The 16485-nt window shown below is 46.3% G+C and overlaps 5 protein-coding genes across 5 annotated transcripts; 3 read left to right on the top strand and 2 right to left on the bottom strand.

The window, feature by feature from the left end:
* Positions 1-1119: 1119 nt before the first annotated feature.
* JR316_0005511 (uncharacterized protein) lies at positions 1120-1704 on the bottom strand (the record flags this gene model as incomplete). Its single annotated transcript, XM_047891269.1, has 2 exons — positions 1120-1277; positions 1542-1704. 2 exons carry the CDS (start codon positions 1702-1704, stop codon positions 1120-1122), a joined length of 321 nt encoding a protein of 106 aa, XP_047748618.1.
* A 1740-nt stretch (positions 1705-3444) lies between these two features.
* JR316_0005510 (uncharacterized protein) lies at positions 3445-4772 on the top strand (the record flags this gene model as incomplete). The annotated part of the gene is made up of 4 exons (XM_047891268.1): positions 3445-3514; positions 3574-3755; positions 3816-4465; positions 4619-4772. 4 exons carry the CDS (start codon positions 3445-3447, stop codon positions 4770-4772), a joined length of 1056 nt encoding a protein of 351 aa, XP_047748617.1.
* A 2310-nt stretch (positions 4773-7082) lies between these two features.
* JR316_0005509 (uncharacterized protein) lies at positions 7083-7386 on the top strand (the record flags this gene model as incomplete). Its single annotated transcript, XM_047891267.1, has 3 exons — positions 7083-7172; positions 7229-7285; positions 7333-7386. The coding sequence occupies 3 exons, from the start codon at positions 7083-7085 to the stop codon at positions 7384-7386; spliced, it is 201 nt and encodes a 66-aa protein (XP_047748616.1).
* A 29-nt stretch (positions 7387-7415) lies between these two features.
* Positions 7416-7972, bottom strand: JR316_0005508 (uncharacterized protein; the record flags this gene model as incomplete). The annotated part of the gene is made up of 2 exons (XM_047891266.1): positions 7416-7615; positions 7792-7972. 2 exons carry the CDS (start codon positions 7970-7972, stop codon positions 7416-7418), a joined length of 381 nt encoding a protein of 126 aa, XP_047748615.1.
* Positions 7973-10672: 2700 nt separating this feature from the next.
* Positions 10673-11050, top strand: JR316_0005507 (uncharacterized protein; the record flags this gene model as incomplete). Its single annotated transcript, XM_047891265.1, has 1 exon — positions 10673-11050. One exon carries the CDS (start codon positions 10673-10675, stop codon positions 11048-11050), a length of 378 nt encoding a protein of 125 aa, XP_047748614.1.
* Positions 11051-16485: the final 5435 nt, after the last annotated feature.

Raw genomic sequence — 16485 nt, 5'->3', positions numbered from 1 at the left:
TAATTTCAGAGTACTCACGTTTTGTATCGCACGCTGTAGAGGTATTCTCTTTCTCTCCATCCTCTTTGATTTTCGTTGAGTGCATCTTGAAGCTTGACCTCTATGAGAAGAGCAGATAATGGATGAGGATATTGTCGCGGTAGCTTTGCCAATCATGTTAGATTGTGGTGCGATGTCGCCGTTCAATATGTGGTGTAACTATCGATCTTGTTTTCCATGTTTCTGGTTTTGAGGCCGCGGAGCAGGGGGTGCAAGTGGGCTCAGCATCGTCTGCTATCTCTCAATGAGGTTCGTACGTAGACACTGTAAAAGAAAGGCGATAAAAATGATTCATCCCAATACAATCAATTAAATGTCTCTACAAAGGAAGATACAAACGACTTACACTCAGCCAAGAACGAACGGATCGTGTTTGACCACAAGATTTCTGCCTATTCAGCAAATATACGTCCAAGTTCCTCGGGTTTTGTGGAGGTATTGGTAGACTGGAAAGACTTGCTACGGTGCTAGCGTCGATGTGTCGCTAGAATAGTGGCGGTGTCGAGGTATCGATAGTAGCTATAGACAGATAATGATGGTGATTGAACCAGCTCCAGATCCATGGTGAGGGCGAGGGCGAGGGTGAGGTGTACGTGGGACATATTGAGAGTCCAGTGTCTGCCTCCATGCCACAGTGGAGTAAGCCTCCGGTTCCCCGAGTATGGGGTGATTGTGCAGAGCATTGAGAGTCGGGGATTGCAATTGACTGTGTGATCAAATTTATGAATTTTATAAAACAAACGTCTCTTTATCTACAATTCATGCGAAGTTGAAAATTTCTTACATAAAGCTGTAACAAACGTAACAAACCTCCCGATTGTCTCTTTCATTTTCCATCCCACAATCAAAGGTGTCCATAAAAGTCTCTTTGATCTCCGCAATCAGAACAGTGTTCCTGTCTCTGAGTGTACGGGCTGAGTTTATATGTGCGCATATATGACCACCTTGACGAGAAGCAGGCGAGCGTAACAGGTTCTGTAGACGCAATCGTTCAAGGGCCGTGGTGAAGCTTACAGACATCTAGTCGACTCACAAGTAATCCGTTTGAGTTTCCATTGACACGGTGTCCATAGTCCATAATCACTCATTCATGATCAACCTCCCACAAGCGCGCCAATTGAAACGGCCTTTGTCAAACCCGTCATCCAACCCTCCCTTTCCTTTTCCACGTTTCGACGAGAGTTCAACGACATGTGCATAATCTGCACTGACTGCGCCCATATTTCGTATTCGTCTGCCTCGTGGGAGATTCCTACACCGCATACAATGGATTGGTGTTAGCTAGGGAGTCTCACTCCATACGTGGTGTGCTGCTTTACCTTCTCGTATTTGTATTCGCGTTCATGTTGGTATTTTGTTTTTCGTTCAACGGCCCTGCATGATATATAAATCAACCCGAAACACAAAGACGGAGATAACAAAGAAGAAACGGACTGCATACAACTGGTAGACGGTATATCTGACAACCCACAGCACATATCTAATGGTAAGGCCGTATATACCTAATGTTGAGGCCGCAGCGGATGAAGGGGGAGTCCTAGGCAGCAAGGAGTCGAGCGGAATGGAAGTGTTGGGAATGTGGAGTCGAGCGGAGGCTTGGTAGGGAACTGTGTAGGCGTCACAATGAGCCTTGATAACTACAATGAGGCGGAGGTTGTAGGGCATTGGTGAAGGGGTCGAAAAAAGATGCGGGGGTATAAATAGTAGGGACATTAAGGCAGACGTACCAGATTAACCGAAGGAGAAAAGCCCAGCTACAACATCCGGAAGGGACATGATTCTCTCTGCACGTCAACAAACGCTATCCATCTCCACAACCCTCCCCGTATCCGGCTCACAAGCGTTCAAGCATCCCCATGCTCACGTTTAAATCCGTCGAGAAAGTAATCAAACGGATGGCGCGTCGTGCTGGCGAGTCTGTAGAGAACTCTGGGGGAGGTGCGTGTGGTGGTCTTCCAGGTCATTGACGAAAGAGTCGGGAGGGGAAGTGAGTGGGGAAGATTCCGGGGAGAGTGTGTTGATTTGGACTATGAGGAGGTAGATGATTTAAATGTATAAGTCTTGTGCATGCTCTGGTAGGAGGACGTGATCGATGGCTAGTAGGAGTAAGATGAATGTGGTGACGGGATAACGCATCACTACATATATGCCATTGCAACTCACCATACGTTTTTCAAAGACATCAGCTCACCTCGATGTATACATGCCTTAAATAGATGAGGTAGGCGAAAGGGTGACGGGAGCCGATGGGAGGTTTTTGTATGTGCTGCGAGCATTTGGAGTCATTGAGTCACACAGTGTGGCTGAAGTGTTGGATATGAGCTCATAGCTGTCATAGGGTAGATGAAATATGGCTCTGCCATGTGGATCAAATCTTGCGCTGCCCAAAGACAACACCGCTGTGGGTTTCGAGCAGGGAGCTATCGTCGATGGTGAAGCCAAAGACGTTTAATCGCCGCTTTAAAATGATTAGGTACGCAACATTTCTCCCACACGTCCACTGGAACATGTCCAATTTTCTTATCGACTCGAAGATCTGAACCATGGCCCCTCTGAGTAACACGGTGCGTATTTACTATATTTTGGATGGATATCTGCAGCTGGAATGGAACAACGCCGTATTTTATCAAAATGCGCCACAAAGGTCGAGCTCGTGTAGACGGACAGGCCTCAACTTTGAGATGAGTGTATCTATCTTGTAAATTTGGCGTGGATTTTTGAACCAAATTCATGTATGCCTCCGCAGACACCGCCGTCCTAGAAAGAATACACGGTCAATACGATGTGAGCCATGAACCTTTCTCGAATTTTGGTAAAATGTGAGTAGAGTTTCACGCGAGTTACAGTATCTCATGATGTATTAATAGGATTTTTGGTTGTGGATTTGACATGAAAAAGTGGGAGACTATATGTGTGAACAAAGTGGCGGACCGTACAGCTTTCAGGTTATCGATTCAGTGGGAAAGACATACTGTATACGTATTGTGTGTTGTCTATCCGCTATGATCTACCCGGTGTAGTACACATCGCGGCTGCCGCGTGCTCCATACTCGATGCCTGCGCAACTTAGCTTAGAGGTAAATAATGATGTTCAAACCCATAATGATCTCAGCTTTTAATAAATGTCTATACCTTGAGGTCATTGGGTCTGGCATCCTCGCTGTCGTGCCATCCAATTTAACGAGAAGATAGCTGAGAAGTGTAATGAAAAGATACCGACCGTACTGTTTCCCACAGCGACATTCCAGCACTGAGGAATGACTCGAAGAAGGCGTGTTCAGGGTTTTTTCTCATGTTATAAAGATTTGACAGTCCATTGTTCACCTCAAAAGTTCCCACTTCGATCCGCTCCCACTGAATTTTATCTCTGAACCATCAGTTCTCCTCTTCGAATTCAAACCCACAATGTCCTATAACACCTCTATTTCTTCCAAGATCATGCTTGCTCAGAACGGTGCTGATGAGACTGAGGCCGGTGAGATCGCGACTCTCGTTGTATGTACATTACTCTAATACACATCATTAATCTGCCAGTAAACCATTACCCTCTGAGCGGAGTAGATGGTACTACAGCAGATATCCGACAACCATTAATCCCCGATATGTTTGAATATTGGGGGATTACTCCAAGAAATGACATTTCAAACGTTGTAGATAAACGTTTGCAGGACGGGAACGCAGTGTCCCCAACACTGGGGGTTACACATGGTCCACTCGTACGTGTCCTAACCCCCACTTCAATGTGGTATATCAACTTAACCACCTCTCATCCATAGAACCATGAATCAGCCGCACAAGAGACACCAATGCCCGTCACAGACCTATCGTTGGATTGGACGAAGCTCGGGGACATCGATCTTACGTTGATGAACGAGTATTTTAACGATCCCGCGGCGATGTCATGGGATAATCCTCCTTATCACCCGCCGACTTCCGTGCAGATGGATAATATTCAGGGTGAGCTCGCTGCACCGTTTGCGAGCTCCTCTGTGGCCTGTCAGGAGTCTTTTAACGACTCCAATATCGGGCGCACAATGAGTCACGCCCCGATCAATAGTTTTGACATCGTATACGAGCCCACAATGGGTGCAATTTCTGCACCAATATTCCCCTTCCAGCAGCATATGTCTGTGGGCACATCAAGGCGGCAAACCAATCTGCCTCATCAGAGGGGCACCCCATACAGGGCCATCTGGAGTCTACCTAACCCGGTACCACACCATGGGCAAGATGATGGTCTGGGGTACTTGGGAGGCGCATACAGTATTCAAGACACCTCAATCTTGCCGAGTCCAGCTTTTGGAGAGACAAGACATCAAAATGGAATGTCCGAGAACCAAGGACGCAACGAGCTATATGGCTCCGGGTCCACGCCCGTTGAGCCAACATCCACAAGGAATGCCGGATCATCAGGCAATTCTCGAAGGTATATTCTGATTTCCCATCTCTCGAAATTTGTAGGACTGACACAAACGGTTGCAGATCCGAGTGTCAAAGGAAGGCAGGGAGTGGATGGTGCGCATGTTCAAAAAATCACATACCGACTGTTTTAATCTGACATTCTTCTACATCATGTCAGCTTGATACGGAAAAGAGCGCCCAGATCATCCAGCGGGGGCGCCAATCAAGGAAGGAAACGGGCGGAGCGCATAGTGCGTATAGACAAGTATGGAAATGTGGTGTATAAAGGAATGAGGCCCGACGTACGCACAGCGAGGGAAATAGAACAGTAAGCACTCCAATCACAGATCTACAAACAACAAACTGACGCACCTGTGATTTGTAGGGAGGTTGGGGAGCGGAGGACTGACGTTGGGTAGAAGGAATCAGACATAATATTTATCTTATCGGTACATCTGTTCAGTTTGTATCGATTTGGTCACGGCATGATCGGCAAGCTTCGCCGAGTTTCAAAAACATTTTTGTTCAACGAGAAAGAGTCTAAAAAACACCTTGAAAAATCATCTGAGGGAATATTTGTCGCCTGATAGAATAGATAGGTTCTCGAGGTAAATAGAAAAAGAAATATGATAGAGGTCATGCAATATCTAGGCATAATTCTCACCATTTAATCAAATTAATGTGTTATCACGCAAGACCGGGTCAGATCAACTGAACATATTCGATATAGCAATCAGCACTGATGCTTGAGAGGTATGCAATATCCTTTCACCGATATCTAGCCATGGGCACCCCACGACATATTCCAACGAATTCGAGTTACCGGTACGGATCCCTATTGAAATGTCGTTAAGAATTGTAAAGCACAAACACTTGTAAATATTTTTGAAAGGTCCGGACGTAGTTTCATTTACAGAGTCCAGAATATCTTCTACGTTAACGTGCGTCTTGTTAACGCTATAGTGCTGGTACATTCTTTACGATGCATCAGCTACAAAGGATCCATATAGAATTTGATAGGAATACTTTGGTGTTCTCTAGGTGAGTTGTTTGATACCAGCATATGTACTTGTCTAATAAATTAGTCAGTGACTCTGTTCTGAGACTGCATAGCATTACTCATGGCCTAGATACTCAGAAACAGACACCGGGACCAGTTTTGTGTGTGTCCGCTGTAGTTTTTAACGTTGTATTAAACCCAGATTACACCTCCTGCGCTGACACGTGCTCTACGGTCAATGTGGGTGATTGGGAACGTGGTGTGCGAGTGGATACCTCAGATACATTATATTCTTAACTGAAAGGCGGCGAGTGTGCCACTCAATGCGGATGGTGGTCGGGGGAGTATAGCGTCCTTCAATTGCAGATGTGCAGATGGACATACACGGAGGCTGCCTGTGCGAGTGGCTGTCTGAAGCAAGGCGCCATCTACGAGGAGTCCTTGACCGAGTTGGCGGCACATGCAGTTTGTTTTGGTTCAAAAGGGGGCAGATGAGATTTTAGATCGAGATCGACGACTTCCAAATCTACGGCCAGGACATAATCTCAGCACATCGGTGGTATACCAGAGTCAACGCACCAGTGACAAAGAAATCTCAGTAACCTCCTTTCCACATGCACCCTTCCTTGATACAAGGTATACCGGACCGATCTTTCTTCTGCCTATAACCGTTCAAGTTCTTTGACTTTCGCAATGACTTTCGAACACGCATTGTCGGACAAAAAAACATTTGGTAGGCGTGAGAAAAGGTGATTGAAGCAAGTAAGTGGTGTAAACCGCAAGGAAATATGAACTTGAATGAGCCTTGTCGAAGAGTCGCCATCGGGCGCGGCGCGTCAGCACAAAGTGCAAGGGTTCAAACGGTCTGGGCCTCACGGCACAGCCACAAATCAACATTGTTTGATCTCCGATTGAAAGACTTCGCCGTTGGTGAGAGTGTTTATTGATTGCGGTCAGATCAGAACGCTGTTTGCCCTGGTTTGAATCCGATGAACATTAGCAACAATTTCTCGGGACTGAACAAACCCATAATTTATAATGTTGCCCGATGGTGTGTCCTATCTGATACGTTACATCAAGCTGAACCATATTTCTTATAGATTACCTGAACGATATTGCTTATAGATTGTCGAATAACGATCAATCCTCCTCGTGTCCCATATTCTTTGAAACCAACTGAGAATTATATACCAAAGTAGCTGAGGTTAGTGTCCAACAGAAAGAGTTCCACTGTTTTATTGCCCGATGTAGATGTGCGTGTGTATCTCTAGTTACTAATTTAGACAACGCCCAAGACAATGGACTGCCAAGTCCATACCGTCCATAGGGTCCATACACACAATCAAGCTGCGGATATCGAGTCATAAAAATACCTACACACAACGTATTGATATATAAGACGTACGGTACTGTACACAGCTTAAACCACCGTCATATCCTGTTTCTATTCTCCCATATACTAGTACCCTGGCATTGTCAACAATGACGTCCAGGATGCCCTTTTGTTTATCTATGCAGCATCAACCTAACGCTCGATATCTGTCTATAGCTACGTATAACTCAAGGCTGCTGTGCTCTGTATATCGGTGAGGAACCGTGGCTTTGTTAATTATGAAAACACTGTAAACTGCTCTTCAAAACAATGATTTTCTCACCAACGGTTAAAGGCCTTATTCCGAGTGCTGCAGGCCCTGTGGAGAATACTGGTCATGGACGGATCATCACCGACAAGGTCAGCCGTGCTGGATTTATGATCTAACGAAATTCATGTTTATAACCATTGTGTAGGCTCCCAGTAAGCTTCTTGTAAATGGCCTACCGAAACACTCCCGAGGCCGTCTTATTGTAAGTCGATTAATCCAAATATCAAGTGCATTGTGAACGTAAAACAGGACTATGTATCTCCATATGTATTGGAGAAGCCAAGACCAGTTGCGGAACCATGACTGTTGGAGCGAATCCCAGATGGAGAAAATCAGTTTAGCGTAACATAGGAAAAATCCATAAGGCATACCATAGTGATATCCAAAACTTCATAGATTGTATTGGAATGGCAGAGTTTGGAAAAAGCAGTTGGAGAGACAGTCATTGGTCGATACACATAGGCGGTGTATTCTGCTTTGCCTGCGGCATCGCGTGGGGTATGTAGCTGGCCGAACACGCCAAACAACACGGCTAAACACCGTAACAGGCAGTACGAATCAACACGCTTTGCTATCGACACGGTCTCTCCTCATCTCGGTTCCGACTTTTAACCTTGCCATCTACGCCCACCCCGATACCCCACCACTCGCAATCACACTCTGCTTAATGAATCCTTTGAGACTCAAGATTTAAGCCACCACTCGTACCTGTCGATTCCACGTTGCAGTCTCCGTCCTCTTCGTCTGGTGCATCCTCGCTTCTGTGTACTGGTGGTATGTTGCTTGAGAAGCCACGTATCGGCGTCGAACCCGCGTCACTATTGTCCTTTACAAATCGGACTCCGGTATGGAACAAGAGCGAGATCAAGAGGGTGTCATCTGCACACATACGTGCTTTGTTGGCGTGTGATCGGCAAATTTGGGTAATTGGTGTAGATGCATTGGGTACTATGAGAAGCGGAACGACGGTGTGGGTGGATGTGTTGGATGTGCGCGCGTGTGTGTAAGCCGAGTGAGTCTTCTTCTGTGATTCATATCCTCACTGTTTCCTCTGCATAGAATCTACCACCGCCTTCATGCTCACATCCTAACCATTCCACCCCCACATTGATAAATCATCGCACCATTTTCCACTGTGGTATTGTATGGTCGGTATCGGACAAACTGAGCATCATGTACAGCGTCGCTTGGCGAAGGTGTTGTTGAACCGTCGTTTGAGTGAGTCTTAATTTCACATCTTATCCCGATTCCACTCGACTCTGTGCAGCTCGTTAATTGCATATGACTACCATGTTTCTCCGCCTCTTCCGCTCTACTCTCTCTGTCAACTCCTTCTTTCTCTGCTTAACATCTGAAACATCCCAGTATTGCGCTGCAATCGCACGGTGCATGTGCGTACCTCATACCGTCTTGCTGCGCCACTACACTCTCACCTGTTCCTTCCCATATATTCCACGGTCTGATTTTGACTCGCAAACCCACATATGCATTCATGGGGGGAGGTCTATCCCTCGATCCTAGCGGGCATGTCGACGCGCCGCGGCACTTGTGACTTTGTGCAAGAGTGTATTCCCGTGTGCAGACTCATCCATCGCTCAGAGCCTATTTACGTCTGTGTCCATTGCGTGTGTAGGTGCCTCATCGTCCAACCTCTCTGGGTGATGTGTTGCACGATACTTAATATTGTTTTACATTTCCTATCACTCACGCTGTCCGGGTATCGTCAAAGCAGGTGTGGTTTCGTATACACCCTATACGCACACCCTCTTTTAGGGTGTTTAGTCTACACATGTGGGTGGTGTGGCTGTTCTTGTTGATTTGGTGGCAGTCCTTCGCGCCATAGTTCAATTGAACTACCTGCGGATGATGGCCTGTACAACGGACTTCCTGCGAGTACGGCGACATCGATATTCACCTGTACTTCATCGGCCTAGCTCACATGTTCATTTATGGTGATTAATGATAATAATAAGTGTATTTGCATAGTGAAATTGTATCGTTTCTCAGCGATCAAATGTGATTTTGTGGGTAACTCATTAAGATTAAGATATAAAATTACGACTATGATCCAAAACCATCTGTGTGCACCTTAGGCCTTAACGTTCAAGATTGAATTACAAGCACGCGGATTGAATTGCAGCACAGCAGGTCAAAGCCACAGTCAACCAAAGTCGCTTACCCGCGATATCACACGTCTACCCGCTCCAATCTTTCTGATCACTTCTCGCCTATTCCTCTTATTCTGCTGGCCTGTGTCCGACTCGTATTCCTAGCTGGGAGTGTTAGGCAATTTGAATCGCTTTGTTGTTGCTTAGGGCGACAAGCTAGTGATGGTACTCCCAAGTTCGTCTTTTCGAAGACGATGTGTCGACGGGGGAGTACCCTATCATTGATGTACCCGGAGAGTGAACAGAGAAAGAACTGGCTAGCAGTGGTTAGCGCACATTCAAGACAACGAAATGATACTTGGGAATTTTTTACTCACATATTCGTACTGCACGACCGTGTAACGAAGGGTTGGGCCGAGATATTTGTTCTCGAACGGTGCACGTTGAGTCACTAGAAATTCGGTGTTCCTGCTCTGATCGTGGGGTAATTCGCCGTCATCTTCCAAATCACTACAATACTCGTAAGCGCTGGAAAAACATAAAGCAAGGAAGATGATGTGTTACAACGCGACTTACCGCTCTCACAATGAAATAGCCGAATTGGATATCGAAGAGGCACAGCTTCATAAAAAGTCTATTTTGTTTCCCCTTCACCAAAACGAACCTCCGGGTTCCTGGAATTCTGTGCTAGTATTCTGCCGGCGTTGGTTGGCTTTCGAGATTACTGGCGTGGCGGTTCTACCACAATTAGGTATTGTGGATCAAGAGATCGAATGTAGCAATAGACAGATAATGGATGATCGTCGAACGATATCTGTGATGAGATCGAGGGAGGGTTCGAGGTCGACGGAGGGGTGTATGGGGTGTGAGACACAAAGTTGAGAATACGGCGGCTGCGTCCATGCCACAGTGGCATGAGTGTCCGTGTCCCCTTGTCGGGAATGATAATGCGGAACATTGAGAATGAGGTATTGACATTGATGCGGTGCTCGAGTATATAAATTCTATATTACAAAGGTTTCTTTGTGTATGATTCAAGTAAAGACGTTATACTACGGAGAACGTAACAAACCACCCCATTATTTCATTTTAGTACGGTCCCATCCCAAACAATACTGCACTCTGTGCTTCAGAGATATTGTGCAGAGGAATATCAGTATCCTGATCCCTGAGAGAGGGGGGCATAAACAGGGGGTCATGAACACACTAAACCCAACTCCCCGTATGCGCATACATGGTGGCTCGACGAGAACAGCCGAGCGTAACAGGTCGATACCAGCGCCACATACAATCAGTCATTGTTAAGCTACGAAACATCATTCCCCACGTGGTGGGCGCCTTTGCCTGATTGCGTTTGTTGTTTGTGTTCGCATTCACAATGATCTTCTGTTGTTGTTTAACGGCCCTGTATGATAAATAGTTAAAAAAGAGAACCAAAGATGGGCGAAACAAAGAAGCTAGGTGCCGATTACTGGTAAAGAATGGGATGTAACACACAGAAGACGAAACATACACAAGATGCCCCTCCCTCTCCCCCTCACCCAGACCCTGAAGACCCTCACGCATCCCAATCCCTTCCCCCAATCGAATCTTACTTGGCATGGAATGGCGACATCGCAGAATGCGTTTTGACCTGTTCCTCCCCTCCTCCTCCATTACCTCCATTACCCCCTCCACTTCCATTACTCCCATACCCCGAACCGCAACCGGACACTCCAAAGGAGCTTGAAGAGTCCATGGGTGTAGCGGGACCTAGCCCACCGGCGCCCGGGTTAAGATGCGAAGCGGCAGGCCTATTTGTGTTTGTCTACCTGTTCACAATCCTTCTTTTGTGGTCGTTTAACAGCCCTGTATGGTAAAGTAGTAAAAAAGGAAAAATAAAGACGGGCGCGACAAAGAAGCGGGGTGCGGATTACTGACATAGGGTCAACCGGGCAGCGGACGATGCATACATGAAGGGCAGGCCGCATAAGATGAGGGGGGGATGTATCGAAGAGCGTCGAGTCGAGCGGGAGGGGGGGAGTATGTGCACACTGTAGAATCTATAACGTATGGGAGGCAAAGAGTGCAAGTAGTATGCAATATAGTCGAGACATGATACGGTGAGCATGAGCAACATGGACAAGGTAGTACAGACATACCACAAAACCTGACGGAGGGTGATCAGAAGAGCTTCGCATCAACCTCCGGAAGCGACACGGTTGTCTCCACCGTCTAACAACTCTATCACTCCTCCAGACCCCGTGCGGGGGAACATTCACATGTTGTCAAACATCCTTAAGAGCAGAAGACGCGGATTGTATATGACAAGTTTGCCAGAAGTCGGGGCCACAGTGTAAGAGGACGGGGAAGTGCTGGTGTGCGAGGAGTCGGGCGGGAGATTGTGCGAACGTTAAAATGAAACTTGACAGCGACAATGAGGCAGGAAGCATGCAGATTCAAAAAAGGAGTCACAAAAAGAAGCGGAAGCATGCATACCAAGGAGAAAATGGGAGACGTACCATAGCAATCGAAAGAGAACATCCCAATCTCGACCTACGTTTTCAAACACCCCACTTTCTCACGCTCAAATCCGTCGAGAAAGTGATGTAGTGAATCCGGTATTGTGCAGTTGAGCCTTTTGATGAGAAACAGGAGGAAGGAGAGCACAGTGGTCTTATCTAAAAAGGGAAGTAGATGGGGAGGATGCGAGTGTTCGAGAGGTTGTACAAGATGGGTGAAAATCGAATATGTCCAGGTCGCATGCTTGAGGATGTGATCGACTGCTAATTAGAGTGAAACAGAGGGGGTGTTATACATACGCTGCGACGTACCATGAGTTTCCAAACGCATCAGCAACGCCCTTCAATGCATACATGTTCTAGAGCGGCGAGGTTCCCAAAAGGGTGACAGGTTCCTGCGTTTATGTATGTCTGCTGCACGGATGTGGAGTCGGTGACAGAGTGTGTGACAGAAGTGCTAGATATTGGGGGTAGATGAAGGAGGCGCTGGCAAGTGGATTAAATCTCGCGCCACCCAAAGCCAACACGATGTGTTTGTCGCGTAGTTTGAGCCGAAGACGTTCAATCTCCGCTCGAAATATGATCAAGTCAGCGCTATTTTCTCCCACGCCGCTGTCCAAGCCCTTCAGCGTCAGCTTCAGCCACAACGACCAGCGCGATAATGTAGCACTTTCATCTGTTAATTATGCGTCATTCACTTGGAGGAGTCATCGCGGATCTTTTCTATTTGAAGATCTTGACCATAGTACCCAAATATTTTCAGTAACTCGGTGGGAAGTTCTTCGCTTTTATGTCCCACCATTATTGATTCTCTCCTCAAGCTCCCGCCTATCGTTTATTTTAACACTCCTCCACTAAATACCAGGCGTTGATGTGGGCTCTATAGACATGTTGAGAATCAAGAAACACTGCGGTGTTCCAGCACAAAGAATGACCCATGGCTCTAGGTGCGTCATTTAACATATACGTATGAGTTCATTTAATTACCCAATCCATCTCAAACCAGTCATTCACCACTCTTCAGTCGAGCCGAGGATGTAGGACATCGGTTTTATGAGTTGTTAGAATAGGCATACGAGTCCGTATCTCTTGAGGTGTTTTCATAGGTTGTGGGGTTACAGTCCACTCTAACCGTGTTTTTTCTAACCTGGTTCACCATTTTCATCGTTAATTTATTTGAATCTACATTCAGTACGGATGTTGGCAATCGCTTCTCTCCATTACAGGTTCTCTTTATTCATTACCAGGTATTTGGCTTTGAGTGCGAAACAGTGTATCATTGTATTTGTACTTGATGTCTACAACGGTGACGGAGCGTACGGTTTCAGGTGATCGATTCGGCGGGGCGGTGGGAAAGAATTACTGTGCATATTGTGTATGGTTAATCAGTTATAATCTACCCGGTGTAGTACACATTGCGGCCACCGCGTGCTTAACACTTACCGCCTGCAAAACATATTCGGGAGGTAGAAAATGCTGATCAACCGAAGGCTAATTGCTGAGCGTAATTATTTCTTTACCTTGAAATCATTCCTCAAAATCATCACCGTTGACCTGTCCAATGAAAGGGAGAACTCCAAAAGATACCGCTAGCTGAGTTTCCCACAGCCAATAGCCAGCGCAGGGGGATGACCGTGTTCAACCTTTTTTTTTTCTCATGTTATAAAGATCGAGCCGTCCATTGTTCATCTTGAAAATTCCCACTACAATCCGCTCCCAAATGTTGTGTCTATACTTTTATTTCTCTTCAAATTGAAGCCCTTGATGTCTATAAACGACGCTAGATCTTCAAAGATCACCCTTGGTCGGAATGAATGGGATGCAACGGGTACCGTAGGTGAGATTGCGATTTTACGGTATATGAACACTATTCTAAAATATGGCATGATCGATGCAATAGCTAACCGCTACCCTCTGAGCGGAGTAGAGGGTGATTTAGAGGGTATCCCGTCGGCGGTAATCCCTGATATGTTTAAATACTGCACAACAATACAACCTTGCCGAGTCCTCCATCTGGAGAGACAAGTAAGCAAAGCACTACATTCAAGCATATAGAACATCACCAGCAAGAAAGCCCCGGGTTCACGCCCGTTGAGCAGATATCCGAATGGATAACTGACTCGTCAGGAGATGCTCGAAAGTATGTTTTGATTTCCTATCTCTCGAAATGTTTGGGACTGACGCAAATGATTGCAGGTCGGAGCCGCAAAACGAGAAAGGAGATGGAAGGACCCCGTGCGGGCGACATGTGGAACCCTATCGGATGCCCTGCCCATTTCTAGGCCAATGGAAAGCAAGATTGTCACCTTTGACAGGACACACGAGTTCGCATCCACCTCACATGCTGCACCAGCATTTACATCCCGGCTAGACATGCCTGTTGGGTTGTCAAGACAGCAAACGGGCCTGCCTCATAGCAGAAACACCCCATACAGGGTCTCCCCAATCTTCGCTTTAGCACCCCTCGCTGTTTTCTCAATGTCCCAGTCCAACATCTTCAATTTCTCGAACATCATGCTCTATCACAGCGGATCTGAAGCAACCGGTATCACTGGTGAGACCTTTATTGTCAATACGAGTGCATTGGGCTAATACCAATCGTGTGGGGATGAATAGATAGCTACCTTGAACCAGCGTACAGATTTGACAATTTCGAAGGAGGCTTTGAGGATTTTTTACTCCCCTCCCCCTTCCAAGGATCTCATATTCCTGGTACGGACTGATATGTTATTCCACATACCCTGTGTTCACGTATGCTGCAGAGCAGGACATCAACTCAATCCCCCAACCCCTGGGGGTCACGGATTATCTCCAGGAAGGACCGCTAGGTCTCAGCAATGCCGCCTGGAGTGATCTCTCCCAATCTGCGGCGCACGCTACACCCTTTCCAGGCCCATACCCATATTGCAGATCCGAGCCTCAGCAAGAACAAGGAAATGGAAAGTGAGTGTGTTTAAAATTCACGCACTGAGTCTCGATTTGACATGTTTTCGCATGATGTCAGAGTGGCACCCAAAAGAGTGCCTCGGGCAGGAAATCGGAGCGCCAAACGAGGGGAAAAGCCCTTTGTACGTAAAGTACGCATAGACCGAGTCACTGGAAAGGTGGTGTATCAAGGGATGCGCTGACAAAGAAAAATGAACAGAAAAGTAAGCGCTCCTATCACAGGTCTACAAACAACAGACTGATTTACGCACCTTCTTTCCTCTCATCACCTTAGATTCCTGTAATTCGTGGGACATGGGACATAGCGGTTGGGGGGCGCGGGACTAACGTTGGATAGAATGATCATCAGAGAGAAAATATTTATCTTATCGTAGCATCTTTTCAATTTGTATCGATTTGGTCACGGTATTGTCGGCAAGCTGAATTGAGTGTGGGAAAAAGCATTGTAGTGCGCACTCTGACTTAGTGAATCTTTTAAGACTTAATATCGAACCCTCATATCCTGCTTTTAAGTTCCCTGCCGGCTTTGTGTGGTGCAGCCTCGTCTGTACCTACTGGTTATATGTTTCCCGGGACGGCATATATTGGAATCAAACCCCCCACATTATCCGTCAGAAACAGAATCAAGAGACAGAGGGCCATACCAATTGTTAGAGACTGACGAACAGCAATATCAGCGCATACACACATCGTTGAGTTATGAGATGGTGTGTCCTTGGATGCGTATGGGGAAGTTGGGGATTTGGGCGTTGATTTATACATGGTTGGCCTGTTGAGATGTGGAGCAAGAGGGCGGAAGGAGAAATTGAATGTGCCCGTGTGCACAAGCCGACTAAGTTTCCTTCTTTGATTCGTATTCCCTCTATATCACACCACACAGCTTATACATCTCCAAGATTTACCATACTCCCTGCACGCTGCTGAGTCAATATGATTATAATATCATATAGTCGACGTTGAATTCCTCATGTTGAGCATCAGGTACGATGTCGCTTTGAGAATACCATCTTTAAACCCTCGTTTGGGTAAGTTGTAATGTCCTGTCTTATCCCAATGCTAATGAATACCCTTGCGTTCCGCCTCTTCTTGACTCCCACTGACCGTGATCTCTGGATGTTCAGAGTTCAAAAAACAGCTGCTGGCAGAGAGTCAACGCAACACACAACCATACGAGACCCTGCTACATTGAACAGATGGATTTCGCGGTGTAAAACAGTTGTACACCTATCCAGTATTCCCGCTTGAAAGCTTTTTATGTCGTTAATTTAGCGAGTCTCTTACCCAAGGGATGGAATAGAAATCGTTGGTTGCACATCGGCATCCATGATTTTAATGCATCGTATTAGGAGAAAAATACTGAACGTTTCCTGGTTTGTGGTATAGATTCCAGCCCTGGTTTTCTTGCAGTAATTTATTTCTATTTCCCCCTTTGCATTGCCGCAGAATAGTAGCCAACTATTCTGTTTAGTCCATCTGACTCCGCCCCGCGCCGCAGGGTTCGTGGGATGAGCGGTAAGGACTGTTAAGGGCTCTACTGCCACTTTATCTGCACGATGACAGAGCCGTTCTGGAAAGAATGCAGGGTCGATACAATGTGAGCCATAAATTTTGGTCAAATTGTGGTAAAATTTAAGTAGACTTCACGCACCACTAGAGTATCTCCTAATTCATTGAGAGGATTTGCTTTAAATTTCGGTTAGGAAAATGGGAGACTTCGTGTGATCAAACTGGACGTACAGCTTTCAGGGTATGGATTCAGTGGGAAAAAAAAAACTATTCAAGTATTGTGTGTTGTTTATCCATTGTGATCTACCCGGTGTAGTACACATCACGGCTGCCGCATGCTC

Source organism: Psilocybe cubensis, chromosome 5, assembly GCF_017499595.1.
Source record: "Psilocybe cubensis strain MGC-MH-2018 chromosome 5, whole genome shotgun sequence".
NCBI classification, from domain to species: domain Eukaryota; kingdom Fungi; phylum Basidiomycota; class Agaricomycetes; order Agaricales; family Agrocybaceae; genus Psilocybe; species Psilocybe cubensis.
Note: the sequence above shows the minus strand (reverse complement) of the source record. Positions and strands in the feature narration are given on the sequence as shown.